This window comes from Acartia tonsa, chromosome 5, assembly GCF_053477335.1.
Source record: "Acartia tonsa isolate MP-2025a chromosome 5, ASM5347733v1, whole genome shotgun sequence".
Classification (NCBI taxonomy): Eukaryota; Metazoa; Arthropoda; class Copepoda; order Calanoida; family Acartiidae; genus Acartia; species Acartia tonsa.
The window spans coordinates 28,195,778-28,214,717 of record NC_137264.1 but is presented as its reverse complement, the minus strand read 5'-3'; the positions used below and the strand labels follow the sequence as shown (position 1 = coordinate 28,214,717).

General features: G+C 34.3%; 1 protein-coding gene across 1 annotated transcript; it reads right to left on the bottom strand.

Annotated features, from left to right (window-relative positions):
* Positions 1-113: 113 nt before the first annotated feature.
* Positions 114-14,631, bottom strand: LOC145319190 (putative peptidoglycan muropeptide transporter SLC46). The gene is made up of 19 exons (XM_080161139.1): positions 14,442-14,631; positions 13,839-13,911; positions 9,382-9,425; positions 8,822-8,950; positions 8,489-8,544; positions 8,216-8,281; positions 7,728-7,814; positions 6,288-6,372; positions 5,752-5,796; positions 5,313-5,417; positions 4,659-4,733; positions 4,283-4,346; positions 3,505-3,641; positions 2,844-2,908; positions 2,154-2,230; positions 1,849-1,917; positions 1,129-1,194; positions 705-759; positions 114-254 (listed from the first exon to the last, which is right to left on the bottom strand). Exons 1-19 carry the CDS (start codon positions 14,532-14,534, stop codon positions 152-154), a joined length of 1,494 nt encoding a protein of 497 aa, XP_080017265.1. The 5' UTR covers positions 14,535-14,631; the 3' UTR covers positions 114-151.
* Positions 14,632-18,940: the final 4,309 nt, after the last annotated feature.

Sequence of the window (18,940 nt, the reverse complement as noted above, 5' to 3'; positions counted from 1 at the left end):
AAACGTTTGGGGGGGGGGGGATAGGGGAAGAGGGTTGGGGGGAAATTTTACTTAGAATTGTTTTTCTGAATAGAATTCCCTAGTCCCTGAGTATAATGAAATACAGTTCACAGTTTTGTTTAATAAACCTGTATTTAAAGTTAAAATTATATCATAAAGAATTAATATCAATGTTTTCAGATTTTCTTTTATATGACAAAGTATAAACAGATTTTTTATTTGGCTGTCCATTTACATTTATCTTATCTCTCAACCTAAAAGAATAAAATAAAGATAAAATTTGGATCTTGTGCAGTTCAGTGTAGGTAAAATGTCGCTGGAATGGACCATTATCCCCCCCCCCAAAAAAAAAAAAAAATACACTAAAGGCTTCCGGCTAAACATACATATTTAGTTCTCACGTCATTAAGAAAACAACAAAATAAGGCATACAAACTCACCCCCCCCCCCCCTGCCCCAGGCAGTAAATACACGTATGGGGTTGGTAAGCCCAAAAACATTTCCCCCCCCCCCTTAAAATGCCCTTATTAAAAAATATATGTAGATAATCAAAATGCACCCCATAGAGCAAACTGACTTTAATTCTTTTTTATTTTTTGGAGGAGGGGGCGCAAAATTTGTTTAAATGTCTAAAATACCACCTCCCCACCTGGACAATGTGCTTTGCACGTCACTCAAAATTCTAATAACTTTATATGTCTTACTTTTGATCTTCTAAAATTTCCTCGTCTGTCGGAATGAGTCCACATTTTAAATCAACTAAAACATATAATTAATTATTTAATTTTTCTTTTTATATTTTGAAACATTCAGTACAAGAGATATTATTTATCCAATTACCTATTATCTAAATGGTGCGGGATTCTCCTTGGATTTCAAGTGATCATCTAGAGAACCCAAGGTCATACGCTTGTAATGAGATACAATACTCTAACGCCCAATAGTGCATATTAGGTTAAGTAACATCCAACAGACAACCAACCAACTGATTGCACGACCTTTGTCTGAGAAGTCCTAACTAGGTATGGTAATTAGCTGCGCCTGATATGAACCAAGATTCGAACCTATCACCTACCCGACAACGATCGGATGAGCTACGAGTTGAGCCAGAGTCGCGGGTGAACTTACTTGCAATCGAGATGGTTAACACAAGTCCTATGGCATGAGCTGCACTTGATACACAATATGTTAAACCTAATATAAACAGAGGGTTAATACAAGTCCTATGGCATGAGCTGCGCTTGATACACAATATGTTAAACCTAATATAAACAGAGTGTTAACACAAGTCCTATACAATATCAAATAAACAAGGATGACAATATCCATAAAAATCAAATCATAAAGACAGAAAATGTAAATTAGCCTAAATGTTGCATGGATACATACAGAATATTATATTGTATTATTCGCTTATAATATTGAGTCTAAAATTCTTAGGAATCATTATCCAAGATGATCATACCTATTATCTAAGAATTTTTCGGCAAGTGTGCTTAAAAATAAATTAGTTTTAAGTGAACCTAAATATTGAAATTAAAGTAGTTATACTTTCAACTGTGCCTTATCACATGCAATGCAAAGTTTGAAATCGAGAAAAATTCTAACATGCTTAAATCAACAATAAGAACAATCCATAAATGAAGTCTAGCTTAGCATTAAATAAGTTAAATTTTAGTCAAATGCTCTTATTATGTCAAACTGTTCTTAATGAGACCATTTGACTAAAAGGTTACACCCAATTATACGCGAAATAATGACCCCCTTGATCAAAGAAAAATAAAGTTTTCTTCAAATCAAATACAACTAGTTTTCAAATATTGCATAAAATGAAATATATTATTTCACCTGGATATTGTTCTGTTTGAACAATATAATTATATGTTGAGGTATACAAAGCAGACGCAGCAATGGGAACTACAAAAACATTTAGATAATTAATTATTTTTTTTTTAAATATGGTATTTAACATTGGCTTTTTTTCACGGAGGGTCTTCTGTAGATTAAGATCATTGAATGCTGCTGGTTTGTTCAAATAATAGATAAAAGTCTCCCAAAGTTTTAAAGCCAACGAATGTAATAACAGGTGTATAAAAATTTTGTGGACAATAGTATTTGATTTTCAGGGAAACTGTTTGAAGAATCTAAGTTACCTATAGATTCAATGCTGGAAAGGAAAGCAAATATTCTGCCTGTTTCATCCGGATCTATACATCGTGTCATCTCTGCTCTGTAATTATATATGTATGTACATTGTACAATGTACAAGAACAAATTATTGCACCAAGTTGGAAAAAATATTAGTTCAAACCTAGTAAATATGTTGATTGCCTTTATTTTCAACTTCAAAACGTTTTCATCTTACCCATGTAAGTCAGCCAAGGCCAGTTTCACCATACAGTCGACATTGTTGTTTATGAGTTGAAATTAGCTACGCGTGATTGGTGGAATTCTCAATTAAAGTCCTTCCATAAACTTAGTTGACAAATAATATCGCAATCACGCAACCTTCCCTAAGATGTGCTTAGGTCAGGGTGAATTTCAGGTCAGCTTGTAACGAAACACAGCGCTGTGCGCGAAGCTTACCATCTTCCGTGTGCATCTGAAGCATAATTTCAGAGAATCAAGGTTAAATACATACAGAAATGAGTAGGTATCCAGCAAAGACCAGAGCTGGATCTTTAAATCATTTCAATGGTGCGCCAAATCGGAGTGAGCCATTTTTCCACCAATGAGAGCACAGCATTTTACGAAATGCCGCGCTGTGATTGGCTGAAATTCGGCGCACCTCGATTTGGCGCACCATTGAAATGATTTAAAGATCCAGCTCAGGATCATCATACCTGACAGGAGCATGAAGTTGTGCGGCAAAGTCCGCAACTGCTGAGATATAGAACACCCACCATTTCTAAAACAATGCAATGATAACTAATCAGGAATATTAAGGGATAGGACAATGGATGCCAATAAGACCAGCAATGCCTCCTTCCTTCCTAAGATGTAATAAATAAGCATATGCGAGATGAAAGGAAAGATATTTTTGGTTCTAAAGATATTGTCAGAGAAAGATCGTGCCATCAGTACGTTAATTAAAGGAATAGACATATTTAATTAATGTGAGAGGAATAAAAAAACTACTAATTCCTCCAAAAACCTAGTGAAGCTGTCCTGAAAGGTACAACCCAGTAAGTCAAGCAATTTAAGATCATTTACATCAGTAATAAAAAACATAAGCTTTTATTGGCATTTTCCAGGATGGCTTCCAAACCGATTAATATCCGCTGGAATAAAACCGGTTCCAAGCCATACTAAAAATTCATATATATTCTATATTGAATCGTTTATAGACAATTTCTACGAGCAATAAAATCATAATTGTAATACCAGTTTTGTTAGTCCTGGATAACAAAACTAGAATTAATCTTAATTTTTCTTTCTACTTTCCTCGGAAAGCTGTCTATAATAAGATGGTATTCTCAATTTATAATACCTTAATAACCTTACCTTGAACGCAAATATTCTAATAGTAGCCCCAGCTAGGGCAGACAGGCAAGACACAGTAATAATGTGGAATTCATTGTAATTTTTGTAGTGAAACAGAACAAGAATAAATATCATACAAAGGCTGGCTATACTGTTCTAAATTAGTGTACTATTATTCTTATTTACACTTTAAAAATGAATTATTGTCAAAACAATTTTACCCATCGTGACACCACCAACATTTTCAATCCTAATATTCTTTACTAGAGATTTAAAAAGAAAAAGTAAAAAATATGATTTTTTTCAGGGGCTATTTCTCTTGGAAAGGAGATGGTACTCTCGCCTAAAATAGACATAAACATTCCAAGGACCTATGAGAAGCAACCCTGTAGATGAGAACCATATCTGTTCAATGGTTAGCGAGATCATTCGGTACACACAGACAGACAGACACACAGGCATCCTTTTTCTTTATTATATATTTTCTAGAAAAATTTCGTAATAGAATATCTAAATTGATAGCTTTTATTAAACGCTTTACTAATAAAAAGAATATCAATTGTGGACTTATCTTTATTGCGTCCTTCAGAAGAAGTTTTGCTGTTATACCTACGTGGTGTTTTATTTCATAACATGTAATCATATTTAGTTTGTAAGACACGGCGCGGTAAACATTATTTTGAGTTAAGTTAGGTTAAAGGTTTAGGTGAGCCCCATAGTATTCCACAGGGCTAGAGCACCTTGTAACATATGAAAATGAATCCTAATTGATAGATAAATAAAACTATAGAACATTCCTTGATAGAAATATACCAGGCAAATGTGGTTGCTTCCCAATCAAATTCTCTCTTCGTAAACATAAACTAAAACAACAAAAGTTATGCCCAAGTGTGAAAAGCTAATTCTGTAGTACAGTAATCCGTAAACGTTTTCGAGTAAAAATGAAGAAATTGTTAATGACAAGATCACGTCAAGTTTAGTAGTGGCCGTATTATTGACCCTTAGTTTTAGAATTAAACCAGTTGCCTAATCATTATCCCAAATAGAGGGAAGTGTAATTAAGTATTATTTTATTTTTAGAGGGATGGATATACCCCCTATTATATCGACATATTCCATTTAGTATTGTTTTTGCTACTATTGCCATGGGCATAAGTTTTTCTTGTTTCTTTTACCTGAAAACTTAGTTCCCCTGTTTCTGTAACCATCATTGTCAAAAGGACGGTTATCAATACTATCAAATAACCTCTCTAAACAAATAACTATCAATACTGTTTTGCAAAGCTACACTTTGAGGGTACTTGTCTGTTGTTTGTCTTTCAAAATGTATTACAAAATTATTTTGACTTAAAAATAGAACTCTCGATCAATGTGCTTGTAAGGACTAGATACAGGAAAGTATGTAAAGTTCAGAGGGCTTTTAATTAAGATTTTATTAAAATACTAGCGGTTACGCCTCTAAAGGCATCTAGGGGCACTTGATGTGGATTGGGCAAGTGAACCAGCCCACCCCCCCCTCCCATTTCCAATTTTGAAGAGAAAAAAAAATTTGGGGGGGGGGGTAATCTTTTTCTAGGGGCGATTTCTCTTTGGAGGGTGGATGTACCCTCCCCCAAAAAATTTAAAACTTATATGAAGAATTTATATAAAATCTGTGATTCTTTTTTTTTTTAAATCATCCCTACATGAAAGTATAAGCATATATTTATGTGCAAAATTATTTATCTGTAATTCTGTAAAAATTTTTAAATTGAATGTTTTAGTTAAATATAGGAAGTTTGATTACATACATAAAGATAGTAGTCAGAGGAGCTTCATAAAAATACTACCTTGTGCCCTATTCTCTTTTTAAAAGTAACTCTAAGAGAATCATACACATGCCAGGGACTTATCAAATCCATAAATTTTGTATCTTCTTTGTGTGGAAAATTTTCCTAAACCATAAAAATAATAAATACTCCTTAACAGAACACCGGATAAGACTACTCCATGTGTAATTGAAATTAGGATGGGGGAAGGGGGGGATAACTCTTTGTCCACTCCAGCCTCCCTCCAACCCTAGGATATTTCTTGGCCCATGTTATAATTATAACTCAATCCATCCTCTTGAAAATCTACAATAAAGAGGGTTTACTATCCAAATAACATATTTCTTAAAGGGCAGGAGAAAAGATTCCGTGTAAGGGATACCATGTTTTGCACTTATAACCCCTTCCTTCCAGCCTGAAGCCTACTCTCGGCCATGTTAAGTTTATCCAACTCAGGTACCTGAAAGCTTGCTAGCCTTGCAGCCCCCAGAACCACAGCTACAACCTGTAAAATCTTTAAATTTTTAAACCAATCTTTAGCCCCTAGCCTGGGAGGTAAAAAATAGCCCACACCCTCCAAAAGACATTTTAAAAAGCTTCCCTGAAAAAATACAACAATTCATGCCAGCATTTTCTTGGATCTTTAGCTTCAGACAAAAGACCTTATTACTTTATTTAATATCCTTATACTAAAGTAACAGGATGTTTGTCTGTGTGTCTGTAACAAAGGATCTATTTTTTTGGGGGGTGGGACACCCCCAAAAAAAAAAAATTTCCACCCCACAAAATATTTTTTTTTTACTTTTTCGTTTAAAATCTAAAATAAGAAATTGGGTTATCAAATTCGACTCCCCCCTCCTCAAGTGCCCCTACAGGCCTCTAGGGGCGTAGCCGCTAGTATATATATATAATTCTATAAAAAAAATTATAGTAAAATCAAAAATTTTCATAATTTAAAGATAATGAAAGCCTAGTCTGTACCATTTAATTATTTACCTGGCATCCAAAACCAAAAGAGAAGACCAAAACAAATCCTCCCTTTCCATACAACAAACCAGCTAATGCAGACGCCAACGGTCGGCTTAATTCAATGAATGACCATTAATCAAATATAGAATTTGAAATTTTGTGGTCCAAATTTAATATATTAATGTTAATGCTATATCAATTATATTATATTCTGGGATTTACTTAAAGGAACCCTGCAAGAAATATTTTGCTTTAACTACTGAAAGACTGCCACGAGTAGACCCAATATCCAAAATTTGAAGCCTCCAGCTTCAAAAACAATTAAAAAGTTATAGACATTTAAAAATCATAATTTTAGTACAATGAAAATTTTGAAAGTTTTCATTGCTAATAATAGAATTTTCATTATTAAAATACATTGTCTAGAAAGAAAATTATAAGCTTATTTTTGGCAGAAACTTTGGATGCCAGTAACTGATAACATTTTTACAATAAAAACACTCTTCTTTATAGTCAAAATCATTCAAAAAAAATTCAGTTTAATTTGCGTTGTATTGTATTATTATTATGTAGAGTGAGAATGCTAGCCTTTTGGATTTCCAGCCAATCATAAGTCAGACTCCGCGCTTAGTCCGCTGAACAACCAATCACTGCTGAGCATCTGTATTACTTACATTAGTTTAATTTTTTCCTGCTATGATTTTACGCTTTTAAAATCAATTTAAACCGAATTTATAAAAGACATTTTGACTATAAAAAGGGGTGTTTTTATTGTAAAAATGTTATCAGTTACTGGCAGTATAAGTTTCTGACAAAGATAAGCTTTTAATTTTGCTTCCAGACGACGTAATTTGATATTGAAATTTCCATCATAAGCAATGAAAATCTTTCAAAATTTTCATTGTACTAAAATAATCATTTAGAAATGTCTGTAACTTTTTTGTTATTGAAGCTGGAGGCTTCAAATTTTGGGTATTGGGTTTACTCGTATCAGGCTTTCAGCAGTTAAAGCGGGGTATTTCTTGCAGGGTTCCTTTAATGCTATTTTTTAAAAACGGGTTGATCTATTCTTTAGATTTAGAAAGCAAATTAATGACTCAAAGTTTACAAATAATAATATATAAAAATTAAAGCTTTTCAAGTGTTCCTAATTAATTGAATTTTTTCTCTTATTCATTCGAAACCGATTCCAATCCAGTGGATTAGAACCGGTTCTCATCCATACGAAAAAACTATGTCTAGCATTGTATTATATCTAGATTTCTACGAATGTAAAATATACGATCATAATTGTCATTTTTATATCCGCGGAAAGCTGTTTATAACATGATGCGAGAAAGAACTATTATATCTTTTTTTGTTTAAATGTTTTCCATTTTTTATTAGTGTATACAAATTTGCTGATCTTTTTATTTAAAATATCCTATTCTTAAAATTTGGTCTAAAAAATCACCAATAAGCATATACCTTAGACAAGTCATGGTTGAGAAGATTCCCATTCTCAAAGTTCTTGACTCTGGATCTGAATTATCAGCTATGAATGCAAAAGTAACCTAAACAAAGTTTATGTTATTAGGCTCAGATAGAATGAGGATGGGATACACGACAAGATCTGATTTTGCACCAAATCTTGCTTGATAATGTGCATAATTATATGATCAAACGCCCTTCAGACCACTAACCCCTAGATTGCACAACCTTTGCGTGGTAATGAGTTGCGCCAGGGCATTCTCCCAATTTATGACGCGCACCTGATCTAGCAGACAACAGGCGGATGTACTGCGTGTTACTCCTCAGTCGCCAAAGGTAAAACTACTTTTTAAGGCATTATTTTAACGATTTTTTTAAAATTAGAAATAAATTGTCATTTTACTTAATGACGGGAGGAGGGAGAATGTTGAACCCACAGTTCACGAAGTAAAAAGGTTTGTGTCTAAAAAGAAAACTTTCATTCCAGTAGAAAAACCAGCCAACCACCAGACAAATTTCTAAAGGTCTGCACAGTGGCCAACCATATCCATCTGAAAAAAAATCAAGGATAATAACTGAGATAAAATTTCGTTTTCAAATATTTTTCAGCTTCAGGTTTACAGCAAATCTTACTTATGAACATCCAGGTAAGGAACAATAATAATTTTAGAATGAATAGGTTAAAGTAGATAAATTACTAAAATATGCTATAGTTGTATAAAACAATATAAATGTTTTAAACTTCAAATGAATAATACCTATTCCATTGAGTGAGATACATTGCATTCAATAAAGAGAACAAATCAGCCAGAGTCTAAAAAATACATTTTTCAATAAAACTTCATTTTCAGATTCTGTTTGTTGGGTAATAATAGTAATTCATTTTTGCATTGTATTATGCTTGGGCCACAGCAAAACAACCATTATTTTTTTTCTTGTTGCCTTTTTGAAAAAGGCATAATAATGATTAGTGTGTATAGAAATGCTGAGTTGGGAAGTTGCTATGCTTGCTAGTAATGACAAACAAATTAGATAGGCCGAAATAAATAGTAAAAATATAGAGTTGCTGCGCTTGAAATCAGACAAAATACCTTTCCAATCATATTGACAGCTATGAAAATCTTTCTTCCATAAGTATCACTGAGACTGCCAATGTAGAAAGATAAAATGACAGGAATAAGATTCTCAGCCAGACTTATTATCTTGTTGAAATCAACAACCTAGGGTATTCAACAATGGTATCATCATTTATAAAAAAAAAGATATCAATATATTATCAAATTAATGATAGACGTTCCATCTTTTTTGCATTATAGAGATTCTGTGCTTAAAAAATAAAAAGGACCCAGATAATCATTTAGTCACAATTAAATAGTATAATATTTTAGGGCCGGGGTTGTATTCGTGCCTTCATCCACTAGTCTGTGTGGTAATTTTTTAGGCCGAGGAGGAGTATGGTTTCAAGTCGCTGCGGTTACTGAGTCCTTATTTTCTACTTATTTGTTTTTTAATATTTAAAGTGTTTCCTATGTAGCGATGTTTGCCCTAATAACTGAAAAGCTTGGTTTTTAAAAGATGTTGACATTAGCGTTGATTAAGCCAATTCTTAATTATTGGATTTAGATTTTTAATGTTGTGTTGTTTACCTTACCTCTTTTTCTATAGCTTTGTATGTTTCATTTTCTGTATTATTCTAGTATAGATATTTTTGACAGGGCTATAATTGCGAGGTAGAGTATAAAATACCGATTGCGGATTCTTTTTTTATTTTGCATTTCATTATTTGAATTCCATCAAGACAAATTAAAACGACATAAAAGAGATCTTGGGTATAATATGGGGAAATGGACGGTTGATTGAAGAATATAAACAAAATTTCCCCTAATGTAGATTTTAAAAATGAAAAGTTATAATATCGTAACCTTATACTTGAATCAAAATTCATCCCATGTCTTTGAGCTAAAGTATGGCAGAGGCTGATAATAGACTCTGGGGAAAGTAAAAGGGGGATGTGGAAAATAACCATTTGGGCAGGGGGGGGGGGGGGGGGTTTACTCGAGAACCCTTAGAGCTAGAGGGAGCTAATTTTGGATATAAGCTTCTATGGGGCCAAAGTTACTTTTAAAATTATCGTCGACCCCCCCCCCCCCAAATTTTTTTTTTTTGGGGGGGGGGCGGGTGGATTATACTATAGGATGTTTCTCATAGACGACTTGAGATAAATGGAGCAAACCTTGGGATACAAGTTTTGTAGGCCTATATTTGATTTTAGAATTATCGTTGACCACCCACCCACCCCAAAACCCCTAATTTGGGGGGGGGGGGCGGGTGAATTATACTATAGGGTGTTTCTCATAAACGACTTGAGATAAATGGAGCAAACCTTAGGATACAAGTTTTGTAGGCCTATATTTGATTTTATAATTATCGTTGACCACCCACTCACCCCCAAACCCCTAATTTTTTTTTTTTTTTTTGGGGGGGGATTATACTATAGGGTGTTTCTCATAAACGACTTGCAGCAATTTTATTTTGGGTGCTACTCCCTTAGTTTTAGAGATAATTGGATGAAATCTTTTGGGCTGGGTCACTAATTACCCCAACTATTGGTAAGTAAAGGGGGGGGGGGGAAATGTGGTGACTCGTCACATGACATACCAGCAATTTTATTTTGGGTGCTACTCCCTTAGTTTTAGAGATAATTGGATGAAATCTTTTGGGCTGGGTCACTAATTACCCCAACTATTGGTATCTTTAAAAAAAACGACTGCGAGACCGCCGCTCCCGCCGCCCGCCGCCGTTTATGGCCGCCACCAAAAAATTAGGCAATTTGGAATCATTTGAGACCATGTTATTTTTTTCAAAAATTTTTCGCCTTACAAGCAACCCTGTGGGGGATTTAGTCACTTTTTTCAAATTCTCGAAAAAAATAACATGGTCTCAAATGATTCCAAATTGCCTAATTCGGAAATTTTTTTGGTGGCGGCTGTAAACGGCGGCAGGCGGCGGTCCCGACGCCGTTTTTTTGTAAAGATACCAATAGTTGGGGTAATTAGTGACCCAGCCCAAAAGATTTCATCCAATTATCTCTAAAACTAAGGGAGTAGCACCCAAAATAAAAGTCAAAACAAAATTGTAAGTAAAGGGGGGAGGGGGGGGAAATGTGGTGACTCGTCACACGACATACTAGCAATTTTATTTTGAGTGCTACTCCCTTAGTTTTAGAGATAATTGGATGAAATCTTTTGGGCTGGGTCACTAATTATCCCAACTATTGGTATCTTTAAAAAAAAACGGCAGCGGGACCGCCGCTCCCACCGCATTTTACCGCCGCCACCAAAAAAATTTTTTGATTGCATTTCTCGCCGAATTAGGCAATTTGGAATCATTTGAAACCATGTTATTTTTTTCAAAAATTTTTTGCCTTACAAGCAACCCTGCGGGGGGGATTTAGTCATTTTTTTTTAAATTCTTGAAAAAATAACATGGTCTCAAATGATTCCAAATTGCCTAATTTGGCGAGAAATGCAATAAAATTTTTTTTTTGTGGCGGCGTTGGTGGCAGGAGCGGTGGTCCCGCCGCCGTTTTTTTTAAAAGATACCAATAGTTGGGGTAATTAGTGACCCAGCCCACAAGATTTCATCCAATTATCTCTAAAAAAAGGGGGGGGGGAAATGTGGTGACTCGTCACACGACATACCAGCAATTTTATTTTGGGTGCTACTCCCTTAGTTTTAGAGATAATTGGATGAAATCTTTTGGGCTGGGTCACTAATTACCCCTACTATTGGTATCTTTAAAAAAAACGGCGGCGGGACCGCCGCTCCCGCCGCCCGCTACCGTTTACAGCCGCCACCAAAAAAATTTTTTTTATTGCATTTCTCGCCGAATTAGGCAATTTTGAATCATTTGAGACCATGTAATTTTTTTAGAGAATTTGATAAAAATGACTAAATCCCTCGCAGGGTTGCTTGTAAGGCAAAAAATTTTTGAAAAAAATAACATGGTTTAAAATAATTCCAAATTGCCTAATTCGGCGAGAAATGCAATAAAAAAATTTTTTTTGGTAGCGGTGGTAAACGGCGGCGGGAGCGGCGGTCACGCAGCCGTTTTTTTTAAAGATACCAATAGTTGGGGTAATTAGTGACCCAGCCCAAAAGATTTCATCCAATTATCTCTAAAACTAAGGGAGTGGAACCCAAAATAAAATTGCTGGTATGTCGTGTGACGAGTCACCACATTTCCCCCCCCCCCTTTACTTACAATTTTGTTTCGACTTTTATTTTGGGTGCTACTCCCTTTGTTTTAGAGATAATTGGATGAAATCTTTTGGGCTACTATTGGTATCTTTAAAAAAAACGACGGCGGGACTGCCGCCTGCCGCCGTTTACAGCCGCCACCAAAAAAAAAATTTTTATTGCATTTCTCGCCAAATTAGGCAATTTGGAATCATTTGAGACCATGTTATTTTTTTCGCGAATTTGAAAAAAATGACTAAATCCCCCGCAGGGTTGCTTGTAAGGCGAAAAATTTTTGAAAAAAATAACATGGTCTCAAATGATTCCAAATGGCCTAATTCGGCGAGAAATGCAATAAAATTTTTTTTTTTGGTGGCGGCGGTAAATGGCGGCGGGCGGCGGGAGCGGCGGTCTCGCAGCCGTTTTTTTTAAAGATACCAATAGTTGGGGTAATTAGTGACCCAGCCCAAAAGATTTCATCCAATTATCTCTAAAACTAAGGGAGTAGCACCCAAAATAAAATTGCTGGTATGTCGTGTGACGAGTCACCACATTTCCCCCCCCCCCCCCTTTACTTACAATTTTGTTTCGACTTTTATTTTGGGTGCTACTCCCTTAGTTTTAGAGATAATTGGATGAAATCTTTTGGGATGGGTCACTATTTACCCCAACTATTGGTATCTTTTTTAAAAAATTACAGCGGGACCGCCGCTCCCGCCGCTCGCCGCCGTTTACAGCCGCCACCAAAAAAAAAATTTTTTATTGCATTTCTCGCCGAATTAGGCAATTTGGAATCATTTGAGACCATGTTATTTTTTTCGAGAATTTGAAAAAAATGACTAAATCCCTCACAGGGTTGCTTGCAAGGCGAAAAATTTTTGAAAAAAATAACATGGTCTCAAATGATTCCAAATTGCCTAATTCGGCGAGAAATGCAATAAAAAAAATTTTTTGGTTGCGGCGGAAAATGGCGGCGGGCGGCGGGAGCGGCGGTCTCGCAGCCGTTTTTTTAAAGATACCAATAGTTGGGGTAATTAGTGACCCAGCCCAAAAGATTTCATCCAATTATCTCTAAAACTAAGGGAGTAGCACCCAAAATAAAATTGCTGCAAGTCGTTTATGAGAAACACCCTATAGTATAATCCCCCCCCCCCAAAAAAAAAATTAGGGGTTTGGGGGTGAGTGGGTGGTCAACGATAATTATAAAATCAAAAATAGGCCTACAAAACTTGTATCCTAAGGTTTGCTCCATTTATCTCAAGTCGTTTATGAGAAACATCCTATAGTATAATTCACCCGCCCACCCCCCCCCCCCCAAATTAGGGGTTTTGGGGTGGGTGGGTGGTCAACGATAATTCTAAAATCAAATATAGGCCTACAAAACTTGTATCCTAAGGTTTGCTCCATTTATCTCAAGTCGTTTATGAGAAACACCCTATAGTATAATTCACCCGCCCCCCCCCCCAAATTAGGGGTTTTGGGGTGGGTGGGTGGTCAACAATAATTCTAAAATCAAATATAGGCCTACAAAACTTGTATCCCAAGGTTTGCTCCATTTATCTCAAGTCGTTTATGAGAAACATCCTATAGTATAATCCACCCGCCCTCCCCCCCCCAAAAAAAAATTTGGGGGGGGGGGTGGGGGGTCGACGATAATTTTAAAAGTAACTTTGGCCCCATAGAAGCTTATATCCAAAATTAGCTCCCTCTAGCTCTAAGGGTTCTCGAGTAAACCCCCCCCCCCTGCCCAAATGGTTATTTTCCACATCCCCCTTTCAAGTCAATTGTCCCCTCCCTCCCTGAACATTACTACTGTCTCCAAAAATTTCTAAAAATAATCGAATGTTCTTTTTTTAAATATCCATTCCTCGAAGTTTCTACAATAGTCTTCAGTGACGTTGAATTGATCTTCAATGCAAATCTTGAACAATAGCAACTGCTCCTACATAAAAAAATACATTTACGAAAATCATGACCCTCACAAAAAGTCGTTTGAAACATACCTAAAATTTCGCCTCATGGTTCAAAGCCACTAATTTTTTTCACAAACTCATGCGAATCTTATACATTTTATACACCAAAATACGGGTTTTTACCCCCCTAACTATAATTGAGCTCTGTATGTTAACTTTATCAACGGAGTAAATTTTTTGATGGGCTAAAAATATTACTCAGCCATTTGAGATTTCTATTTCTATCACCCCCATCCCCCAAATTGTATTTGAAGCTTACAGGTCCTTGTTAAGTGGCTCAGTTTACATTTAAGAATATTGCCAGCTGTTAATCTGACACATAGTGCGAAAGAACTTGTAACTGCTTTACTAAAAACGACCAAGTCTAAAAGTAGCGAGGCTTCTCTACAAAGTTGAAATTTTAAAGTAAAAAAAATTATAGAGAAAATTGTTGAAAAAGGAAGTACATACAGACAATCACAATCACTTATATAGTAGATTTACTACAAAATAAACTTACATTAGGTATAGCAATAACATTAGTAGCCAGAGCATATAATAGCATCATAGGTTCTATAGTTATCACTGATAATTTACTTGACAATTTATTCATTTTCAACTAATTTAGTTATATTATGTTCACTTAATTCATTTCTTTAACTAAAACAAACACCACAAAAATTTCTAAATTTAAAAAACTGAATTATGTAATGTAATCTTATCTATTTGAATGTTTTGTTATGTAAATGCTTTTTAACAGTAGTAAGTTAACGGGAGGGAGGAGACATTGGGGTGTTTATTACACTAGTCCCCAAATTTTTTTAATAACTTTTTCGGATCATGGAAAGAAAACAAAGTCATTCCTAATTAGGACAGAAGTCACTGGAAATTGATCTAAGGAAGGCTACTTATGTCCTTCATCTAACAAAATCTAACTTAAGGAAGGTGACTTATGTCCTTTGTCTGACAAATTCTTACATTAGGAAGGCTGCTTATGTCCTTCATCTTGCAAAACTTAGCTTTTCTGTCCTTCACATTGCAAAACCTCACAAAACATAGCTTTTCTGTCCTTCATATAGCAAATTCTTGCAAATCATAGCAAATTCTTGCAAAACATAGCAAATTCTAGCAACACATAGCAAATTCTTGCAAAACATAGCAAATTCTTGCAAAACATAGCAAATTCTTGCAAAACATAGCTAATTCTTGGAAAACTTAGCTTTTCTGTCCTTCACATAGCTAATTCTTGCAAAACATAGCAAATTCTTGGAAAACTTAGCTTTTCTGTCCTTCACATAGCAAATTCTTGCAAAACATAGCATATTCTTACAAAACATAGCAAATTCTGGCAAAACATAGCAAATTCTTGCAAAACATAGCAAATTCTTGGAAAACTTAGCTTTTCTGTCCTTCAAATAGCTAATTCTTGCAAAACATAGCAAATTCTTACAAAACATAGCAAATTCTTGCAAAACATAGCAAATTCTTATAAACATAGCAAATCCTTGCAAAACATAGCAAATTCTTGCAAAACATAGCAAATTCTTGCAAAACATAGCAAATTCTTGCAAAACATAGCAAATTTTTGCAAAACATAGCAAATTCTTGGAAAACTTAGCTTTTCTGTCCTTCACATAGCTAATTCTTGCAAAACATAGCAAATTCTTACAAAACATAGCAAATTCTTGCAAAACATAGCAAATTCTTGCAAAACATAGCAAATTCTTGCAAAAAATAGCAAATTCTTGCAAAACATAGCAAATTCTTGCAAAACTTAGCTTTTCTGTCCTTCACATAGCTAATTCTTGCAAAACATAGCAAATTCTTACAAAACATAGCAAATTCTTGCAAAACATAGCAAATTCTTACAAAACATAGCAAATTCTGGCAAAACATAGCAAATTCTTACAAAGCATAGCAAATTCTTGCAAAACATTGCAAATTCTTACAAAACATAGCAAATTCTTGCAAAACATAGCAAATTCTTGCAAAACATAGCAAATTCTTGCAAAACATAGCAAATTCTTGGAAAACTTAGCTTTTCTGTCCTTCACATAGCTAATTCTTGCAAAACATAGCAAATTCTTGGAAAACTTAGCTTTTCTGTCCTTCACATAGCAAATTCTTGCAAAACATAGCATATTCTTACAAAACATAGCAAATTCTTGCAAAAAATAGCAAATTCTTGGTAAACTTAGCTTTTCTGTCCATCACATAGCAAATTCTTGGAAAACTTAGCTTTTCTGTCCTTCACATAGCTAATTCTTGTAAAACATAGCAAATTCTTGCAAAACATAGCAAATACTTACAAAACATAGCAAATTCTTGCAATAAGGGTCCCAAACTCAAAAACGAATTTTCAGCGCGATCTGACCACCGGTTCTTGAGATACGGTGACATGGTGTCCTTGGTACCGATGGTAAGATTTGGGAAATGGTTCGAATCCTTAGTAAATTTGGTAAAAGTCCAAAAATATTTTGACACTTAGTCAAATTTTTGAAGAAAAAATACCAAGGTGACACCAAGCATACCTACTGAGAGGACACCAGGTCGAAAATATTCTAAGTGTCAAAAAAATTTTGCCAAATTTACTAAGGATTCGAACCATTTCCCAAATCTTACCGTCAGTAACAAGGACACCAGGTCACCGTATCTCAAGAACCGGTGGTCGGATCGTGCTGAAAATTTGTTTTTGAGTTTGGGACCCCTATTGCAAGAATTTGCTATGTTTTGCAAGAATTTGCTATGTTTTGTAAGAATTTGCTATGTTTTGTAAGAATTTGCTATGTTTTGTAAGAATTTGCTATGTTTTGCAAGAATTTGCTATGTGAAGGACAGAAAAGCTAAGTTTTTCAAGAATTTGCTATGTTTTGCAAGAATTTTCTATGTTTTGCAAGAATTTGCTATGTTTTGTAAGAATTTGCAATGTTTTGCAAGAATTTGCTATGTTTTGCAAGAATTTGCTATGTTTTGTAAGAATTTGCAATGTTTTGCAAGAATTTGCTATGTTTTGTAAGAATTTGCTATGTTTTGCCAGAATTTGCTATGTTTTGTAAGAATTTGCTATGTTTTGCAAGAATTTGCTATGTTTTGTAAGAATTTGCTATGTTTTGCCAGAATTTGCTATGTTTTGTAAGAATTTGCTATGTTTTGCAAGAATTTGCTATGTGTTGTAAGAATTTGCTATGTTTTGCAAGAATTAGCTATGTTTTGTAAGAATTAGCTATAATTTGCAAGAATTTGCTATGTTTTGTAAGAATTTGCTATGTTTTGCAAGAATTAGCTATGTGAAGGACAGAAAAGCTAAGTTTTCCAAGAATTTGCTATGTTTTGTAAGAATTTGCTATGTTTTGCAAGAATTTGCTATGTTTTGTAAGAATTTGCTATGTTTTGCAAGAATTTGCTATGTTTTGTAAGAATTTGCTATAATTTGCAAGAATTTGCTATGTTTTGTAAGAATTTGCTATGTTTTGCAAGAATTAGCTATGTGAAGGACAGAAAAGCTAAGTTTTCCAAGAATTTGCTATGTTTTGCAAGAATTAGCTATGTTTTGTAAGAATTTGCTATTTTTTGCAAGAATTTGCTATGTGTAGGACAGAAAAGCTAAGTTTTCTAAGAATTTGCTATGTTTTGTAAGAATTTGCTATGTTTTGCAAGAATTTGCTATGTTTTGCAAGAATTTGCTATGTTTTGTAAGAATTTGCTATGTTTTGCAAGAATTTGCTATGTTTTGTAAGAATTTGCTATGTTTTGCAAGAATTTGCTATGTGAAGGACAGAAAAGCTAAGTTTTCCAAGAATTTGCTATGTTTTGCAAGAATTTGCTATGTTTTGCAAGAATTTGCTATGTTTTGTAAGAATTTGCTATGTTTTGCAAGAATTAGGACAGAAAAGCTAAGTTTTCCAATATTTTGCTATGTGATGGACCAATAACCAATTTTATGCAAGATTTTGCTATGTGAAGAATCAAAAAGCTAGGTTTTGTGAGGTGAAGGGAGGCTACTTATGTCCTCAATCTTGCAAAATCTTTGTTAAGGGAGGCATGTTATGCCCTTCATCTAACAAATTCTCACTTAAGGAAGGCTACTTATGTCCTTCCTAGGAAGGTGACTTCTGTCCTAATTTAGGAATGACTTTGTTTTCTTTCCATGATCCACTTTTTCTTATTAGTAGACTAAAACACTTTGGAGAATATATTGAATTTGATTGATTCATTAAGTTGAGTGTCCAAATGTCTCAACAATTACAGAATTTATCATTTTTTTTATCTTCATTGGGGTCATACCTCAATTTATAGGCCATTATCTTTTCTCTTTTCTTTTGTATGTTTACTACCTTATGTCAGGTTTGATTCAGTTGTTATTGAGTCTTAAGCTCTCCAAAGTCTTGAGTCTTGAGTCTTAAGCTCTCCAAAGCATTGTTTATTCTTAGAAGATCAAAAAACATACTTGATAAAACATCTATGATTTCTCTTTATCATTCACTATTTCATAGCCATCTTGTGTATGGAATTCTCATTTATTCTACTGCTGCCTCTGCCAACTTAACACCGATTATAACAAAGCAAAAAATGGCCATTAGATGTATCATGAACTCTAAGTATAATGCTCATACTGCGCCAATGTTTAAAATGCTAAATATTTTACCATTTGATTTGCTTGTTAAATATTTTCAATTGCAATTTATGCATAATTATAAAATGAATAATTTACCTAGATCCTTTTCAAACACTTGGGAAACTAATGCAGAATTCAATAATAATTATCAATTAAGAAACAACTTTGATTATAGAATTCCTAGATTTAGAACTGGGCTTCTAAAAAGATTGCCATACTGTAATTTTCCTATAATTTGGAATGATTTTGATTGCCATATTATCAAAAATTTGGCCAGTAAAATTCAATTTAAAAATAAACTTAAAGCACATCTTATTGAATCTATTAATATTGAATGTTCAAGACTACTATGCCCTGTTTGTCATCTAAACCTATAAAAATGTAAAAGATTTTTTTTTTTAATT